The 18230-nt window shown below is 42.6% G+C and overlaps 3 protein-coding genes and 1 pseudogene across 3 annotated transcripts; 2 read left to right on the top strand and 2 right to left on the bottom strand.

Moving 5' to 3' along the window:
* Nucleotides 1-200: 200 nt before the first annotated feature.
* On the top strand, nucleotides 201-2820 carry LOC102711334 (annotated as a pseudogene).
* Nucleotides 2821-3050: 230 nt separating this feature from the next.
* LOC102722940 lies at nucleotides 3051-6240 on the bottom strand. Its single transcript, XM_006649815.3, has 6 exons — nucleotides 5932-6240; nucleotides 5348-5504; nucleotides 4063-4144; nucleotides 3937-3984; nucleotides 3583-3683; nucleotides 3051-3493 (listed from the first exon to the last, which is right to left on the bottom strand). Exons 1-6 carry the CDS (start codon nucleotides 6122-6124, stop codon nucleotides 3361-3363), a joined length of 714 nt encoding a protein of 237 aa, XP_006649878.1. The 5' UTR covers nucleotides 6125-6240; the 3' UTR covers nucleotides 3051-3360.
* A 189-nt stretch (nucleotides 6241-6429) lies between these two features.
* On the top strand, nucleotides 6430-9952 carry LOC102711054. Its single transcript, XM_015834802.1, has 4 exons — nucleotides 6430-6724; nucleotides 8790-8965; nucleotides 9108-9294; nucleotides 9667-9952. Exons 1-4 carry the CDS (start codon nucleotides 6640-6642, stop codon nucleotides 9894-9896), a joined length of 678 nt encoding a protein of 225 aa, XP_015690288.1. The 5' UTR covers nucleotides 6430-6639; the 3' UTR covers nucleotides 9897-9952.
* Nucleotides 9953-10284: 332 nt separating this feature from the next.
* LOC102710772 (pre-mRNA-splicing factor ATP-dependent RNA helicase DEAH1-like) lies at nucleotides 10285-11094 on the bottom strand. Its single transcript, XM_015834801.2, has one exon. It carries the CDS (start codon nucleotides 11092-11094, stop codon nucleotides 10285-10287), a length of 810 nt encoding a protein of 269 aa, XP_015690287.2.
* Between the last annotated feature and the right edge of the window lie 7136 nt (nucleotides 11095-18230).

Genomic DNA, 18230 nt, shown 5'->3' with positions numbered 1-18230 from the left:
TTCAGCCATCACCGCTCGCTTCTTCTTTGCTCTCGGCCATCATCAGCCCGTCACCGCTGACGCAGAGGGCTCAAAATTTTCTTCTCGTCATACATTTCAACTCCCGTCTTTCTTCAGTGCTCTCGTTTACCAGGTGCAGCGTTTTCACCTAACTACAAAAATGCGCATCTTGCAAGTTGTGTGTGGCATTGGCAGTGGCAATGGCAGCAGAAGTAGCAACAAGCAGGTCATTTGCAGTTTCTTGCTCTCTTTTTTTTAGGAGAAGTTCTCTATCAAGTGGAGAGCACTGTAAAGAAATTCCATAACATAATACTTGATTGTTAAATAAAAAAAATTGAGGGAGTATTATATATGAGAAATTTTATAGTTTTTGAGATAATACCAAATAACAAGAGGTACCAAATAACCGTTGATTGTGTTCGATCTAAGTGCTCAAATTAATAGTTACCTGTCGGTACCGCGAGGAGTCCTCACGTGGTAATTAGGATTGGGAGGGTAAAAGGGAATTTCGCCATCATGTCAAGGGCCTGCTCGCTCGGCTTCTCTGTGGCCGCCGCCACCTGGGAGAGAAGACGGGAGGGGGAGAGAGGTCCGCCGGCGGCGCGACGGCCATCCGCCTGGGCGCGACGACGACGGCGGCGCGGCGGCCGTCCGCCTGGGCGATATGTGGTGGCGGCGCGACGGGCGTCCACCTGGGCGCGACGACGGTGGCGGCGCGGCAGCCGTCTACCTGGGCGCGACGACGGCGGACGCGATGTGGCAGAGCTTCGACCACCCGGCGGACACCTTCGTCGGAATCCCGTGGAGGGCGCTAATTTCAACGGCTGCTTCACGTTCGTCCCATTCAACTCGTTTCTCTACCGCTTCATGCTCCGGCCAAACGGCGCTGAGACGTGCTACATGCTCCTCGACTCCGGCGGCTACCAGTCCGGCCACATCTCCAGCAGCCATGGCGTGTGGCTGTGTGAGGGCTCCATTTAATTTTTTTCTTCCAATCATACCCTAACGTATCAACGGTTAGATTTGTTTGGTATATCTCCTAGTACCTTCTTAAGTACTATAAAATTCCTCATTATATATATTGGTGTGTTTCATTGTTTCTCTGTGGATTCAGGCTTGGAGAGGAAGCTCTACCGCCTACCTTGCCATCCGCTTCTGAGCAGCAACCTCTCTACAATGGCGAAACCAGGTAGATCATCTACCGTGGTCTCTGAAATTGCCTTCTATCTTTCTTCAGGACACGTACTATCTGTAGTGTTCATGTTCTCCTTGATCTGCACTTCTCATACCATCTTCGCCTTGCTCATGAATGAAAAATTGGAACTGCAGATTGTACATGTCTTATATTTGCCCATATGCGCAACGGGCATGGATTGCAAGGAACTACAAGGTATGAAAAAAGCTGATCTTCTGAACATGCTTCTTCTTACTTCTACCTTCTTCGGCAAAGTTCACTTCAGTGGTTTTGAATTTTGATTACTATGGTCATCAGGGTTTGCAGGAAAAGATCAAATTAGTCCCCATTGACCTGGATGATAGGCCAGGATGGTACAAGACTACAAGGAGATGTACCCCAAGAATATGGTGTGACTAGTCTCAAATATTATCTGAACATGTACATAGTATTTGTGTTCTTAATGCTTGAATGCTTGATGAGTTGTACTTCTCTTGACAGTTGCCATCCCTAGAGCATAACAACAAAATCATTGGAGAGAGTTTGGATTTGATCAAGTACATAGACAGCAACTTTGCAGGGCCCAAATTGACTCCTGATGTGAGTTTATCAAGCTGCTTGTCTCCAAATCTGTAATAGCAAGCCCTGATAGGTTGATACCTCTACTGCTGACGTTAGGATCCTGAAAAGCAAAGGCTTGGCGAAGAACTTCTGGCTTATTCAGATAGCTTCCACCAGGCAATGTGTTCCGCTCTGATCTCCAAGGGCAACGTGACAGCAGAAGCTGGCAAGAACTAAAAACGCTAATCATAATTCAGTTGTAGTTTTTGACATTTTTTTAGAATATAACTCTGACTCACGAAGCATTCCTGATCATCAGTTGCTGCTCTGGACGACATAGAATGCTCCCTCTCAAAATTTGATGATGGTCCCTTCTTCCTTGGCCAATTCAGTCTGGTAATTTGCATAGATGGTTTAAAAACTCTCCTACTGTTCTACAGTTACTGTTCGTTAACCAAGGTTCTGAATTTTTTTTTGTTAATTTTGGATAGGTTGACATTGCGTATGCACCTTTTATCGATGGATTCCAGACACTGTTTGCTGGGATAAAGAATTGCAATATCACTGAAGGAAGTGCTAACATACAAATTTTCATCGAGGTAACAAACATCAATAGAAAACCCACACAATGACATAAAACACCAAATGGAGCTTGAATGATCATTCAGATATTAAGAGTTATGACACTGAAATACTACTACTTAACAGGAAATGAACAAGATCGATGCGTATACGCAGACCAAACAGGATCCCAGCGAAGTGATTGCTCCCACAAAGAAGAAGCTCGGGGTAAGGTTGATCAAGCAATGCTTATTACCGCGTCTGCAAATTGCTGCCGTTTAGAACCTGATACTATTAGTTTTCTGTGCAGATAATATGAGGGTATTCACGTGGATGTTAACTGGTGGCTGATATACCCATGGGACTAGCCTGCTATGAGCACAATTGAAATGCCAATTGTGCAGTTACCAAGTACTATATGTAAATTCTCCTCGAACAGATATGCCCATGTGTGATTTATTGTAAGCATGTCTTCTGAATTGCTAAATAGTGTCTTTATAAACAAAAACTATATAAAATTTGCTTTAAAAGATCATATTAATCAAAATTTCAAGTTTACAGTAACTAACACTAAATTAATCATTCACTGATGAGTCTCCTTGTTTTACGTGATCATCTTCCTCTTCTTTTTCCTTTAAACTCAGCCTAAAAGGAGCCTACAGGCTGCATTGTGGTTGAATGGAAAATCGACCACATATTTCTCCCAGCAACAAGTTACGCGTTTCAGGCAGACATGTGACTGCACAGTTTGCGTTGCCATAAGCATATCCCAACAATGACAAAGAAATGTGTAATTTTGTAAAGTTTATTACGGATATTTGTTCAGATCTTTCTGTTGCAAACGGAGGCATCAGAGCAACTTCCAGTTTACACACGAAATTTGAGAAATGAAGTGTACTAAACCACCATAAACAAAACAACATAAAAGCAGCTGACAGTAGAGTGCAAACTTACACAGTCAAACAAACTTTCTACCAAATTTGCAGATATGGATTCAGAAACAAAGCCGAGAAAGAGGCTTCGTTTTGGAGCTAATTTCCATAGACACGATAAGAGTGAATAGGTTACTGAAGAACACGCATGCTCACAGGGTTAGTCAGACAGAAACCCCGGTTCTTAGTGATGAAAGCATTGGCGGCATCAGTCCTTGAGCGGAATTTAACCAGCACCACTCTGATAGGATCTGGGACGCCAGGCCTGTGCAGTAGCCATGGATGGAACTAAATGAAGATGAATGGAACAGATTTTAAATGCTAGCAACCAAGGATGGCTGTTCAAATGCTTACCTGAGAAAGCTTTGAAATGGTGGAGGTTCGAAGTTGGTGCCAGACAGAAATCGTTCTATGTCCTCTGGCAGAGCATTTCGAGGGACTCCTTGCAATAGTATCTGCATAAACACAGACAGAGAAAACATAGGTAGAACATTATAATTATTTCCAGATATACCATCATATCCATAATCACATATATAATGTAACTGGTAAAGTGGGGAAAATAAGATATGTTCTCCCAGTTCTTTACACCAGTCAATAGTGCTTGGTAAGAACATAGATAAAACTACACTTGCTTGCCGGAAGGCCCGGAACACAATATATTCAAGTTTAACTGGCCTATCCAGAGGACAAAGCAAAACAACTTACAGCTTTTCCATCATAAGACTGCTTGAGATCAAACTCCTCACGACTGACCTGTAACATCAGAGTATAAGATATGTAGGTGTTTTGTCATAACGAAATGAGAAGTGACAAAAAAAGGCTTAGCCGAACCATCTCAAGCCTGTACATACGACCGTCTCTTGTTTGCCTGACTGCTGTGTTAAATAATGGCACTGAAGAAAACCGCAATAACCTGATCAAGTGGACATTTTTCAGGTCAATAAGCACATTGTAAAATGCACAGAAGAAACACTAACTCAGATATTCAATGGTAAATCTATGCCCTTGTGATATTAAAATCACAGTGCAGTTAATGAGAGGGCATACCATATATTATTTTTTTCAGCTACATAGAGGGAAGGACTTCTATAGGAAGGTATTAGCTACTAATGTGTAACAATCCTGCTTGGCAAAATGGAGATGGAGAATATGAACTAGTGATGAAGATGTCAAGAAGTAACTATATTTCCTATGAATGGAGCATCCAAGTAAAAGTAATTTGTGCTGGCAGCCTGATAGTGTTACACATCAATGGCCAAACAAAACATAAGCGTTCACTTTGGTACGTCAAGAATAGATAATGACAACAACGGTAATCTGGACAGAAGAACAAGTTGGCCTACAAAAAATACAGACAAGGCTTTAAGAAAGAATTGAAAAGTAGGGATGGTCGTGGGTTACCAAATACCCACTCTAATTCAACAAAATCAACTAAAATGCACTTTTTTATTCATATGATGTACTTAGTTCATTTGGTTGAAATAGAGTGGGTCAATTGTTTCCATGTTGTGTGCCACAACTATCCCTAATAAGGAAGTGATCAGTAGTCTGGGCTGCACTGCGCTGCAGCCAGCCACTAGTCTCTTGTGTGCTTAGCGGCTGTGTCTGCACCCCTAAAAAGCCATATTCATTAATAGTCAATCCATTTTTTTATTTGACGATGCTGTCTTTTGAAACTACATTTAATCGATCATCTTATTCAAAATTTTTATGCAAACATACAAAATAATAAGTCATGCTTAAAGTGTCTTTAGTAATAAATCAAATCATGACAAAATAGTTAATAAGTATGTAGATTTTTTTAAAATAAGATGAATGGTCAAGCGTAGACTCAAAAATCAACAGTGTCAAATAAAATAAAAGTAGAGGGAGTATGATATAATGTCACATTCCAACTACAATACTAATTTCTAATAGCATAAAAAATACAAAGAATAAGCCTGCTATAGTTGGCCGGAGCCTCTAAAATTACATAATATAATAAGCATACTATGATATTACTCAGCAATAGAAACTGCTTATGCATATTCAGTCCAAAATTAAAGTGAAAAAATCTATATAAATAAATAGATACTAGTATTGCAGACCAGACCTAGTAATAGGATAGGAAACTTACGCGCCCACTGGATAATATCCCCTGTTATAATCAATCTTCACATCGTCCAGTGACAGTTCACATTTGTCAAGGTGGTGGATAATATCAGTTTTCAGCATGCTCTTACCGAGACGGCTGCCTCCAGGAATAGAACTGTAGAACCTTCCATATGCCAAACCTGTTTCCGCGGAACATTATTTGTGAGATATAAGATATGATAGTGAAACCAGATCTCGAAGTTTTCAATAATTATAAGAGAATTGAAGTTGTGGTTATATGCATTTGTTAATAAACGCAATATGATAGTGTAAGCTGTAAAGATGCATGTTTTAGGAACTGTGATACGCATTTCCAACCGTTTTAAACTCTTGATGTGAGATATTCGCACCAATATGGACTAAAATAAAATGAAAATTTTCATCAGTGCAACACCAAAGTAAGTTATGATACTGTATCCAATCCATCATTCTAGCACATTCCTACCCCAATTCCTAAGGCATGTAAAACGGTAAAAGACATTAAACCTTAAACCCCCTAAGGCCCTAACAACAGAGAGAGAGAGAGAGGGAAAGAATCAAGCGGCCGCACAAGAATGGGAGAGCTACCTTCTTCAGAAGGCTTGAAGAAAGATTCATCCTGTGACCCCTGGGCTGCGGCGCCATCGGCAACTTCTCCGGACGCGTCGGTGGAGAAGAGACGAGGCACGGACGGAGCAAACGCGGCCGAACGAGAGGAGGACGAGGGAACCCCAGATGCGACGGAGGCCCGCCGTAGGGCGGCAACCGCGAGCCTCGACATGCCTACTGCTGCGGCTGCGCGGCGGCGGCGGCGGCGGCGGAGAGGAACGGCGGAGCTGGGAGCCTGGCGCACTCAGGACGGGAGCAGCACGACGCGAATGGACCCGGATGGGCTTCTATCTGGCGGTGACCATCATAAATGGGCCTATGTGGGCTGGGCCCATTTGATTGAATGGCCCTCCTGATTTTATGGGCCCTTTTCGGTTAGGCGGCTATTACACACGGCCCATGTAGCCTATGCGTTTTCGTCGATTGTAAAATACGCTTTCATGAGGAGAATACGGAAAAAGAAAGTACGTTCGGGGATGCACGCATCGGGTTCGCCACGCGCAAGGAACCAGTCCTTCCTCTCCGTCCATCTCCACCGCGAGGTCGAGGACGACGACGACGACGAAGGCGAAGGCGAAGAGGAAGAGCGAGCGAGCCTGTCTGCGGCCACGAGACGCTAGGGAGCCGCGCTTGAGTCTAGCCTTCCCCCCTGCGCCCAGCCTGCAGCGCACGCCGCGGCTGGAGCATATGAGGTGGCCGCATCCCATCTCGTCTCCCCGCCGCCGGCTCCTCCTGGTCGTCGTGCTATTCGTCGCCCTCTGCTCGGTTCATGGTGAGATCTGGCTCGTATATTCCCATGAGGCCGGTTTACTTTTTAGTTTTTTGTAGCTAATTTGGTTGCCCGAGCAATTTGACCGTAGTTATTTCCTGTCACTTCCTTGATGGGGGGGGGGGGGGGGGGGGGGGGGTGATTGATTAATTCGATATGGGAACTGCAATTTTTTAGCCCGTGAATTTACAATGGATTTGTGAATTTGTGAGCAGCGAAATGATTGGCTGCAAGGTGAGATATGGGATGTCAGAAACATCCGGAGCTCAATCGCGGTTGCTGTTAGGGGAGTTGAAAGACTTGTAAGTAAAGCAGTTGATATCAAAGCAAAAGTTTAACTAGATTGGTCATAGAATCACGTTGATTTCAATAGAGATATGACCAGCAATGTGAATAATTTAGATGGCATGTTTGGAAAGGGAAACTAGTGATTAAACAGAGTAGTGCACATTATTGATGAAATATTTCCAAAAAGACATATGGGCAAGATGGAAGGTCATCTGTCATGCCAGTGATGCAATCGTATATGTTCTCCTGGTGAAAGTTGAATCAATTGAGGCAGAACTCTGGACAGTCTGTTTTATGGTGTATTTATTGGTTTAGCGGAAGGACATATTTTGCTCAGACTTCATAAGATAGTAAAGTGCCAGGGTTGTTCTTTGACAAATAATAGTGGAGGACAGATTGTCCTTCCTACTTTTGCTCCTACCATATTGCCCTGAAGGATAGGTAGCTTTTGGACCCCTCACCTAATATTATTACATAGAGAATGATATGCATACTAATTTCTAGTCATATGAGAGGAGCCTGATCTGAGGAGTAGGAGTGTAGCTCCATAAATTGATTTGTACATATACTAGCTAAATGCATGTGCTTTGCTACGGATAAAAGAAAAAAGTATCATAATGTTGCTTAAAATAAATAAAAAACATTTTCCATGAAATATGCCCCCACCATTTTTCTGTAGAAAACACTCACCTTAATTTAATGTTATGTGGCTAGCTTTATAGATTTAGTTGTTATGAGTATCAATAAGTTTAAATGGGGTAATATGTAAAAACTACAATGAGAGTAGGTGGATGGTAGATTCACTGCCACCACCATTGGAGTCTTTTTAAAGGAGTAATAATATGCTGCATTTCACAAGCTATATTTGAACACGAATAGACATGCTGTGATGGGTTCAACTGTTCAAAGGACTCAACCAGCAATGCTAGGTAAATGTAGCTAAAACATAATGATATGGCTTATTACTCTAGAGCATCTGTCTTAAATATTGCAAGATAAAGGATTATAAATTTCTGGAACTCATGCTATCACATAACAGGAACACAAATACTTCATGGTACAGGTTCATGGTTAATCTATAATAGTTAACGAGATATCATTTCAACTAGTGATTAGATGAGGCCTCAAGGGTATTCTTGCTGATAAGTATTTAGATCTGGTCATTACTGCTTTTTATCCCACTTTGCCTTTTTCTTAGTAAGTCTGAGCTACTGCCTATGGTCCAAAGCAGAACTGTGCTTCCTGCTGTAAAACAGTGCCTGGTTTGGTTATTGGAGCAATAGACCGTATGCTTTATACCTCTGTGGTTTGGTTATTGGAGCAACAGACTGTATGCTCCATACCTCCAGGTGTTGATGATTTTGTCAACTTCAGTTAGTAGATTATATTTTGCATGCCCATATGTTGTTATCATCGAGAGATCAGCCTCAAAGAAAGAAAAGAAAAGCCAATACTTCTGCTCTGTTAAAATCAATCCCAGTGTGATGAGCTTATAGAAATATGTTTATCCTTTTTGTGGGGGTGGGGACTATGTGAAAGGTAAACTGATGAAGTGTCCATTTCAAAGCCGTAGAGGCTTAATAGTCCTAATGTCTCTATCTCTGCTGAGATGAAAATGGATAGAACTGAAAGTAATGAATATTTATACTAGTATCATTTTTAACTGCTATTTTTTTGTCTTGTCATTTCTGACATTTGGAGAGGGTAGCTAAACTCCATATATGCCTTCTATTACACTCACTAGTTCTCTGCCCATTACTGATGATACTTAATTTTGTAGGTAGTTCTTCACAGAGGCTCGTCACACTTGATACCATTGATATATTTATTACTCACGAATGGTTCCCCAGTAAGCCAACTGTATATTTCCGTTGCAATGGTGAGGACAAGGTATATTTGCCTGACGTGAAGGATGCAAACAATATATATACCTTTAAGGGTGAAGAATCATGGCAGGTTAGTCAACCAAATGGGCTGCTTCCTGTCATGACTCATGTGGATCACAGACTCTCAGTTCATGTGACTCTTCTACACTTACTCTGTTCTCGTCTATGTAAGTATACACTGTACTACACATTGAGTATTGTCCTTTTGGCAGCCCTTAACAGAACTTCCAGAAAAGAAATGCAAGAGGTGTGGTTTGTACGAAGAGGATACATTTAAACATGATGTATACGATGAGTGGGAGTTGTGTTCTAGTGATTTCAAAAAAGGCAAATACACCCATTTCAAGGAGGGCCAGTTCAATGCCACTTTCCTATGTCCAAATTGCACTTCCTCTGCAGGTGCGGTTCATATCCAATGCCTATATTTATAATTTGTTAGGATTTTCTTCATTTATAAACTCATTGAGCTGGCTAGATCTGCAGTTGCTTTTCTCTCATCCAGTCATCCGCCCCTTTGATTTGAATTTCCTCTGTAGAATTGATTAATCATTAAAAAATAGTCACTCTGTTTCTCTGTAATATGTTTTGGCTATGTCTAGATTGATCTATTGATAAATATATATTGTTTGTATACACGTCTAGATTCACTAACATTTATATGAATCTAGTAAATGCTAGAATGTTTTACAATGTGAAATGGACAGAGGTAGTAGTGTTTTGTGTTTTGAGTTCTTCGTAGCCATTGCTCAAGATACCATTTTTCCCTACCAGGTGATTCTGCAACCCATGACTCTAGCTCGGAAGTGGAAACTAAGAAGACATCCGTTACCGTAATCATAATAGTCAGTGTTTTTTCTTCTGTCCTTGTCATCGTTGCATTATATGGGGGCTACAAGTACTGGCAGAAGAGGAAGAGAGAGCGGGATCAGTTACGATTTCTCAAACTCTTCGAAGAGGGAGATGACATTGAAGACGAACTGGGCCTTGGCAATGAACTCTGAACAGCACGTGTATGTATATGTTCTTCAAGCTCGGTGAAGAGGGAAATGACATTGAAGATGAAGTATACTCCTTGGCAAGGAGCTCTGTCCAAAACAGCACTTACAGTCTGACCTGCCACCTTTTCAGATGGATTATCCACGTTGTCATGTATAAATGGGCAATTTTAGCTTAGAAATTTTTGCTATGTACATCGTCACCATAGTTTTGAAAGAATGACTGACAGTTTTCCCCCGATACAATGTGCATCGTATGGACACCTTTCTGTTCTACACGAAGTCTCACTAGACCCATGAAAAATTTTCTGAAACAAAATGTGAGGGCTAGAGGCACCGTGGTTCTGCTACAAATATACACTGCATGCACACCGAGAAGAGGCGGTTGCATATTCTAGTCTTCGTCGTATGCTTCAAGACGCCCCTTGTCTGTCAGATTTCCTTGCTTGTCCAAGTAGCCACCGTTGACAAGTTGACCAAAGATGTTTTTCATCACTGCTGGCTTCAATACTGGGTCAAAAACCTCAAACCCTGTCATGCCGTCTGCGGTGTGTCGCTTGACCATGAGCGCGAACTTGACGGCGGCGCCATCTCGCCTGATGTGTGGAATGGTGAGCTCGTCGAAACCATCGTATTGTTTCTTCTGGTAGAGACGGTGGCAGCGCCCGGGCCCGGAGAAGCCGGCGATCGCCGCCCGCGCAGCTGCCGTCTCCTTGGAGATCCACGCCGACGGCTGTTCCGACACCAGGCCAGTGTCGACGACGTACGTGATCCCGTGGACCAGCACGGCCGTCTCGGCCACGTCGGTGGCCAGCACGACTCTCCTCCCGCCGTCGGGCACCGGCGAGTTCAGCATGATGTCGGTGAGCTCCGCCGGGAGGTTGTCGTGGATGTAGCGAGCGGCCAGTCCTGGCTGGTCGAGCAGCTCCAGCTCCGCGTGGGCGTTGATGATGTCGGCGTTCTCCGGCAGGAACACCAGCACGTCGCCGGGCGGCTGCGACGCGTGGATGGCCGCCACCTCGTCGGCCACTGCATCCACCATGTCGAGCATGGGACCCCGTGAGTAGCGCACCTCGACCGGGTGACCCGCGCGCAGGCTCGAGACGATCGGCGCGCCGCCGAAGAAGGTGCGGAGCATGCCGTCGGCCGGCCCGCCGGCGGTGCAGACCACCACCTTGCATTGGCCCATCGTCCCCGTCGCCATCGCTGCCTTGACCATCCCGAGGACGACGTCGGTGCCGAGCGACGTGCGGTCGTGCGCCTCGTCGATGACGATGGCGCCGTATACCCGACGAGGCGCGCCGGGGAGCCGAACTTGTCGAGGAGCAGACGGGTCGTCGTGAACTCGATGCCCGAATCCCGCTTCTCGCCAACCTTCGCCGCGGCCACGACACAGGCGAAGTGGCGGGGCTGCGCGCAGAGCACCGGGCCGTAGCCGCTCGCGGCGAGGCACCGAGGGAGCACCGATGACTTGTCGGAGCCCGGCGCGGCGGAGACGACTACGACCCGGTGGTCTTTTAGGTAGCGAAGGATGGCCGGCATCTGGTGGTAGATCGCCGGAGGCCGCGGCGCCATAGTCTCGGGGGTTCCTGGAGAGAACCGGTCGCCGCCGCTGAAAAAGAATTGCGCGAAGCGACGAGACGCGGGAGGAAACGGACGGATAGTCTATGCGAGTGGGCTTTTGGAGATGATCAGATAGTAGTCAGAAATCCGTATGTGGAATTGTGGGTTTTCCAGATTCGGTAGTTTCCTTATCCGAATCGGACACATGCAGACGATCAAACACTCGATGTACATCTTTTGAGTTAAGAGGATTAACGAACGAAGCATCTGATATTTCCCGTGATAGTAATCTATAGAAGAGCCTTGCACATAAGCCATCGATCAAAATCAACAAATTTAAGATCTTAGAAACAGTATCGGAAGCCATAAATTAAAGAACCAATATTACTGGGACTCCATACAGCTCCAATATCATAGCAATAAGTATTCCATCCGTGTCATATTACTCTAAATGCATATGAATGGTAATAAATTTGAATGTATTTATAAAATTAATTCATGTATAAATATAGATAAGATAAAATGTACTTATTGATTTCTGGTATATGGATTAGCTAAACAATGATCGGTGGAGTGCCTACATCTAATTTAATCTTTGTATAAATAGATTTTGTGTCGATGTTAACTTGCACAGAATAATTGCTATATATTTATTCATTTACTGATTTATTACCCTCTTGAGTTATTCTCTCTTTTGTTGAATACATTGATAACTGGTGCTTTCTTTACTGGTTTGTATCTCTTTTGCTTGCTGTAGTAATCCGTACACATCTTTATGCAATTATAGCACTGCGGGAGTATATTTTCTTTTGAATTGTATGGTAGGTTATTTCTTGACAAATGATGCTGACACAATGAAAAGAGTAACAGATCAACATTTTGGTTCTTACGGTGCCCAGACAGCCCAGTCATGGCCAAACAAGGGAGCGAGCTCGACACTGTAGTTGGAAATTACCTCTTATTTAATACACTCCTGTGAATAAAGATATTCTATACATGTTATTTTCTACTTCAAGCATGATTGCGCGCCAAAGAAAACTTCCTTTTGTGATGTAGTTTATGGTTTCTCAAACCACGACGCTGTTAATCAGTAGCGGCATAGCGCGCCAGTGCATTTCTAGTATCTAATAAATGGTTGACATCAGTGGCTAAAACGGTGATGTTTACATTGATCGATCATGCTAAGTTACCATGGCACCCAACATTGAAACTGATCTTCGATGCCATCTTTCGCCGCCTGGCTGTCTCCAGTCATGGCGAAGTCAGACCCCTCGGCTTGTTGTTCACCCCCATCCCAATCTCCATGCATGGACACGTCCTCACAAAGCTGCCATTCCCAGCCGACGTTGCGAGCCCCGGTTCTTCCTCTCTCCCTGGCCTAACTTTCTTCAAGCACGGGCAGGTCCTCACGACGATGCCGAACTGGAGAGAGCTGTCGTCGTCGGAGCTCTGCTTGCGCGGCACGGGCACGTCGACGTTGTCAAACCGGAGAGAGTCGTCGTCGTCGTCGGAGCTCTGCTTGCGCGGCACGGGCACGTCGACGGTGTCAAACCTGAGAGATTCGTCGTCGTCGGAGCTCTGCTTACGCAGCACGGGCAGGTCGACGGTGCCGAACCGGAGAGAGTCGTCGTCGTCGGAGCTCTGCTTGCGCGGCACGGGGAGGAGCAACGTCCCGCAGGCGAAGGTGTCGACCAAGACGAGCACGCGCACGCCGCGGTGGGCGAGGCGGGGGTCGGCGCACGCCCCCGACACGTACTCGCATATCTGCTTGCTCGCGACGGCCACGGCGCGCCGGTCGAACGGGTGCTCGACGAACGGGAGCACACGCTCGGCGAGGACCCGCTCCACGCTCTCCGGCGTCCGTAGCTTGCGCGACGGCTGCCTCCGGACGGCGATGTCGTCGGCCACCTTCTCGATGATCACGCCCTTGGGGCCGACGGGGAAGTGTCTCCTGACGACGAACCTCACGTCGGCCATCAGCGCCGGCGGCGGTCCTGCGGAGCCGCGTCGACCGCCGGGCCCCGAGTAGGTCGCGGTGAGGTGTAGCTGGGTGCCCACGCGCACCGCCGGGATGACTGGAAGACCGCGGTACTCCATGGATGCGACCATGCGGACGTGCGGTCGCGCGCTCAAGCTTGCTTCTTGAACGGTGGGTGGATCGCTCGTTCGCACGTATGCCGGCCCTGGACGAGACCACGATTCACGAGGCAAGACAGCGAGGTGTGGATGACAGGAGGGCCTAATGACCCGTCCATTTATAGCGCCTCACGTTCTTCTCCATCACGGAGTCGGAGGTGCAATCCGAGTCGCATAATCTCGGGCTCTGTGTTAAGTGGGCCTTGGAAGCCTGGTTCTAGTCATACTGGGCATTTCCTTTTGGGCTTTATTAGGTCAATTGCCTATGTCTGGGTGCAACATAATTTAGGCCTATTAGCTAGAAAGAGTTTGACGTGCTATTCTTTTTTCCGTTCGAGAAAAAAACATAATTTAGACCTATCGTTCGGCCCGTTTAAAAACATATAGCCTACTTAGGTTTGCTTACCATTCTCTCAACTTCTAATTCCTCGTTTGATATGTCTATGTATTTGAATTATTATTAAACAGATTATTTGAAACATATATAGAAAAGTTATTTTAAAAACACATTAATTTTAAAAAAGTTTTTTATAGTAATCATGTGTTAATTTTCTATCTTCTTTTATGTATAGGCTAGTTTAGAACTTACCCTGGACATTCGAAAGCACCGTTGGGGTTCTCTTCAGCCATCTCTAAATCGAGATGTGCAGTTCCTATGGGACTGAGATCCAATGTGCTTGCTATTTGGATCACATGGTAGCAACTGCACATAATCTCAAAATTTTATTTTTGGGATCAGTGACTCAATATGATCACTACAGTACCAGCTACATAGTATAAATTTGCTACCACGTTTTTAATAAGTGTGTCTGCGTACATCGTCAACATTCATTTCATGACCTATGAGGCTAAGATGACGTACGTTGGACTAATTAACCACGCCAGAGGCATCAGATCCGTTCAGGTCAAAATGGGTTGGATGATTTGAGGGATGTTTTTGCAGTCGAGACCCTTGGATATTCCTTTGTATATTACGGTTATTATCCATCCATGGGTCCATGGCCGCCTGGCGTGCGACGAAGAAGATTTGACTCGCTGGGAATACCACGCGAGATGGACGCCTCCGCTGCCATCACGCAGCTGGTGCCGACGGCTATTCCAATCCCATTAGAAAAAAGTCACTTCACTCCCTAACTATCAGAGTTGTCTACTTAGCCCCATAATGTATAAAACTAGATATTCCATCTCTGAAGTACAAAAACTAGATCAAATAACCCCCCGAAGTGGTTTTGTAGGTGGTTTTGCCATGTAGATGCTGACGTAGTAGTGTCATTGCTTGCATGACACAAAGATTGACCCATTAAACCTAAGTTGAACCAAATATTTCTTTTCACTCATTAATCAACAATCTAAAAATAAATATTATCACTAATGTTTATCATACTCCACGTGGCCAAAAACATGTTATCATGTACTCAACAAAATCACCTATAAAATCACTTCAGGGGACATTTGAACTGGTTTCATATTTTAGGGGGTGGAATATCCAATTTTATACATTAGAGGGTTAAATAGACTAACTCTGGTAGTTCAGGGTGAAGTAGACTTTTTTTTTTCTATCTCATTACGATTAAACAATGGCAGAAGGACGAGAAGGAGGCGAGAATCAGACCTTTTGTTACGCATGGTCAGAAGTTGTATGTTTCCCGGCAAAGCTTCTTACGCATGACGATGACCTCAAGAATAAGGATTGTTTCAGATTAAACAAACTCGAGACAGGTTAAACCAACTGATTTTATTCATTCATAATAATTGATTTATTATTTTTCAAATCCGACATATGGAATCATATTCGGCCGAACGGTTAGAACGGACACCACATCTTTCTATGGGGACTTTACATATATTAAAACTTTCTAAATTAGAAGTTATCTTAAGAGCAAGTTTAATAGTGAAGCCAACTTTCTAGCTATAAGATTATATTATAGTCAACATATAAAATAGATTGGCTATAATTTTTATCTCTTATCTCTTTCTCTTACATTTGCATTTAATGCATTTTTCTTAGAGTTGGTGTATAACTAGCTCTTGCATGAGAGCCAACCCTACCCATTTTTCATTACCTCTTTCCTCCACATCAGCTTATAGTCAACTTATAGTCTACTATTATACTTGCTCTAACAATTATAGAGTTTTCATATGTTAGATATTATATTTTCAATTAGAAACAAGACAAACTCTTTATATATATTAGATAATATATGTAGATAGATAGATAAATATATAAATTTTTTAACCATAAAATTTCTATAAATATGCATTGTTTACCTTTATAATCAAAGTTCAATCACAACATTGACGCGCATGCGCATTAGCACAAGCCGACACGAAACACGGTTAGAACACTAAAAACGATACCAAGACAATAAATTTTATATTTAACAACATGCCACAGTTATGCTAATCATAAAATCGATGAAAGCTGTAGACTACTATTGTTAGAAACCCAAATAACCAAATCACTAACAATAATATTAGAGAAAATCTCTAGTAGATAGGAATGAGTATTTTTAATTCTAAAAATATTTTGGTAGCACCAACTTTTATCTAAAATTAGTAAATTTCTCTATCAATCAAATAATGCATCAGTGTAGAATATTTTTTAATCATTAAAATATGTGTACCTCCTAATAATAACAAAGAAGAAACATAACTAATGGAAACGTCATTAGCAATTTCACTTTGTTAAAAACTTTATATATTCTTAAACTAAAAAAACTCGTGCGATAAATATTTGCAAGTTATTATACAATTACTTAATATTTGAATTAAATATATTTTTACGTAATATAAAAAGACATAACAAAATTTGTTTCTAAACTCATAAAATAATTAGACTTTGAATCACATGTTATTTGAGAGTTGCATAATTGTTTTGTTTATTTGATATATACAAACACAAACAATTTTTTTTATTATAAGAACATGGAAAGTTAGGAGTGCACTATGGATGGTTGTCATACATTAACAACTTTTCTCTTACCCCATTCTGTTTCATCAATATTATTATATTTGCTTGCTTGACGATAAAAGGAGTTATCTAATAAATATGTTCGTACGTTCGAAGGGTTTATGGCAACCAAGTTCACATCTACCAGAAGACCTTTGATGAAAATAACCGCAAAAAAAATTGCTTCCAGCGTATTTGAGTTTTGTTACTGCAACCGCTTCTCTTGTGTTGCCACAGATCTGTTTGGAAGGCAGGACTTGATATAGTTCCCGTGTAAAATAATTCGATCTCCAGACAATCTAGAAAACTGTGGGGGCAATTCCAGATGTATTATATTAGCTGTCAGCACCGGCTGCACATGCTTGGTGTGATTGTATATTCAGACGGACGTACACTTTTCGCTGCAAATTATTGTTCATGCTCAGACATTGCAATAACAAGTTGAGAGCTGATATTGCAAGTTGGTCTACACGGGATTTGATACACCGTGAGTCCAATAGCAGAAAATAAATAGAGGACCGCAGACGAGTTGGGTGGAGCCCTGGACTGGAGTGACGACAACAAAATTACTGCCAATATTGTGTTCTTTTAACCAGGTTATTTCTTAAATTTTGCGCACACAATTCTGAAACCTTTAAACGATATAGTACCATCTTATATTTGTAGAGTATATTTTTAAATTTATATTAGTCAATTTTATTGTTTATACTATTAAATAGCTAAAAAATAGATATTTTTTATCTTTGATCACAGAAACTTCTGATGAATTGCTGCATCTCTCGCCTCAAGCTGCTGCGCGATCTTTGATTTACAGAATCATTGCATAAGCAGACATTTGACTCATTCCTGAAATAATTCAGATTTACTTTTTTTAACGGAGAAAAGTGTAAAATCATGGCCATGATTAATAGTATATGATGAACAATTGGCTTTGAAATGATTTATTTAATAGAAATTGGCTCTGAAATGTGTGTTTATGTTGGTGAGCATGCATGTGACTAATGTGAGTCAGGTTATGATATATATGTCTAGAATGGTTGGTTTATCTTTTTGTGTATGTGATTTGAGATCAATATTGGACTAGGTTTAGGGAGAAAACAAAATCTAGACAGTCACAATGTCATGTGACATGGTTAGACTAAAGTTAGGATTCTTTGAGGTCAACATTGGTCAATGGTAGGATCAGGACTGAGATTAGAAAGGAGATGAGGCTTAGATGGTCAAGAGTGTTGGGTGACAATGTTGAATATGAGTTGGCACATGACGGTGGGACATCATGTGAGAATAGATTCATAATGAGCTTTGCATATTGTATGTGCAAGAGCTTGAAAAATTATGTAGAAAACTGGAAGGAAATCGATGGAGAAAAGTAAAAGTAAAGATAGTTTTACGGTAGATTGGATTATTGTAATTGCATGCTGTGCGCGTGTGCGTGGCTCAATGGTTGGTAGCTGCTTTTTAGAGAACGAGGGAATTTAATTAGGTAAATTATGTTAGTTTTGGAATTGAGATTTTGGTTCCTGTTAGGACTAGGAGTCGGACTCCTACTAAGGCAATGAGGTATAATTCTAGTTTGTCTTTGAGTTTTTATAAATAGAAGAGATATTGAGACTCAAGATATAGCTTCTGTAAGAGAGAAAATTAGGGTCTAAGAGGAATGTTTTATTTTTTCTTTGTAAACACAATGTGAT

The sequence above is a fragment of the Oryza brachyantha genome, chromosome 3 (assembly GCF_000231095.2).
Source record: "Oryza brachyantha chromosome 3, ObraRS2, whole genome shotgun sequence".
In the NCBI taxonomy this organism is placed as follows: Eukaryota; Viridiplantae; Streptophyta; class Magnoliopsida; order Poales; family Poaceae; genus Oryza; species Oryza brachyantha.
This window is presented reverse-complemented; position numbering and strand designations above follow the sequence as displayed.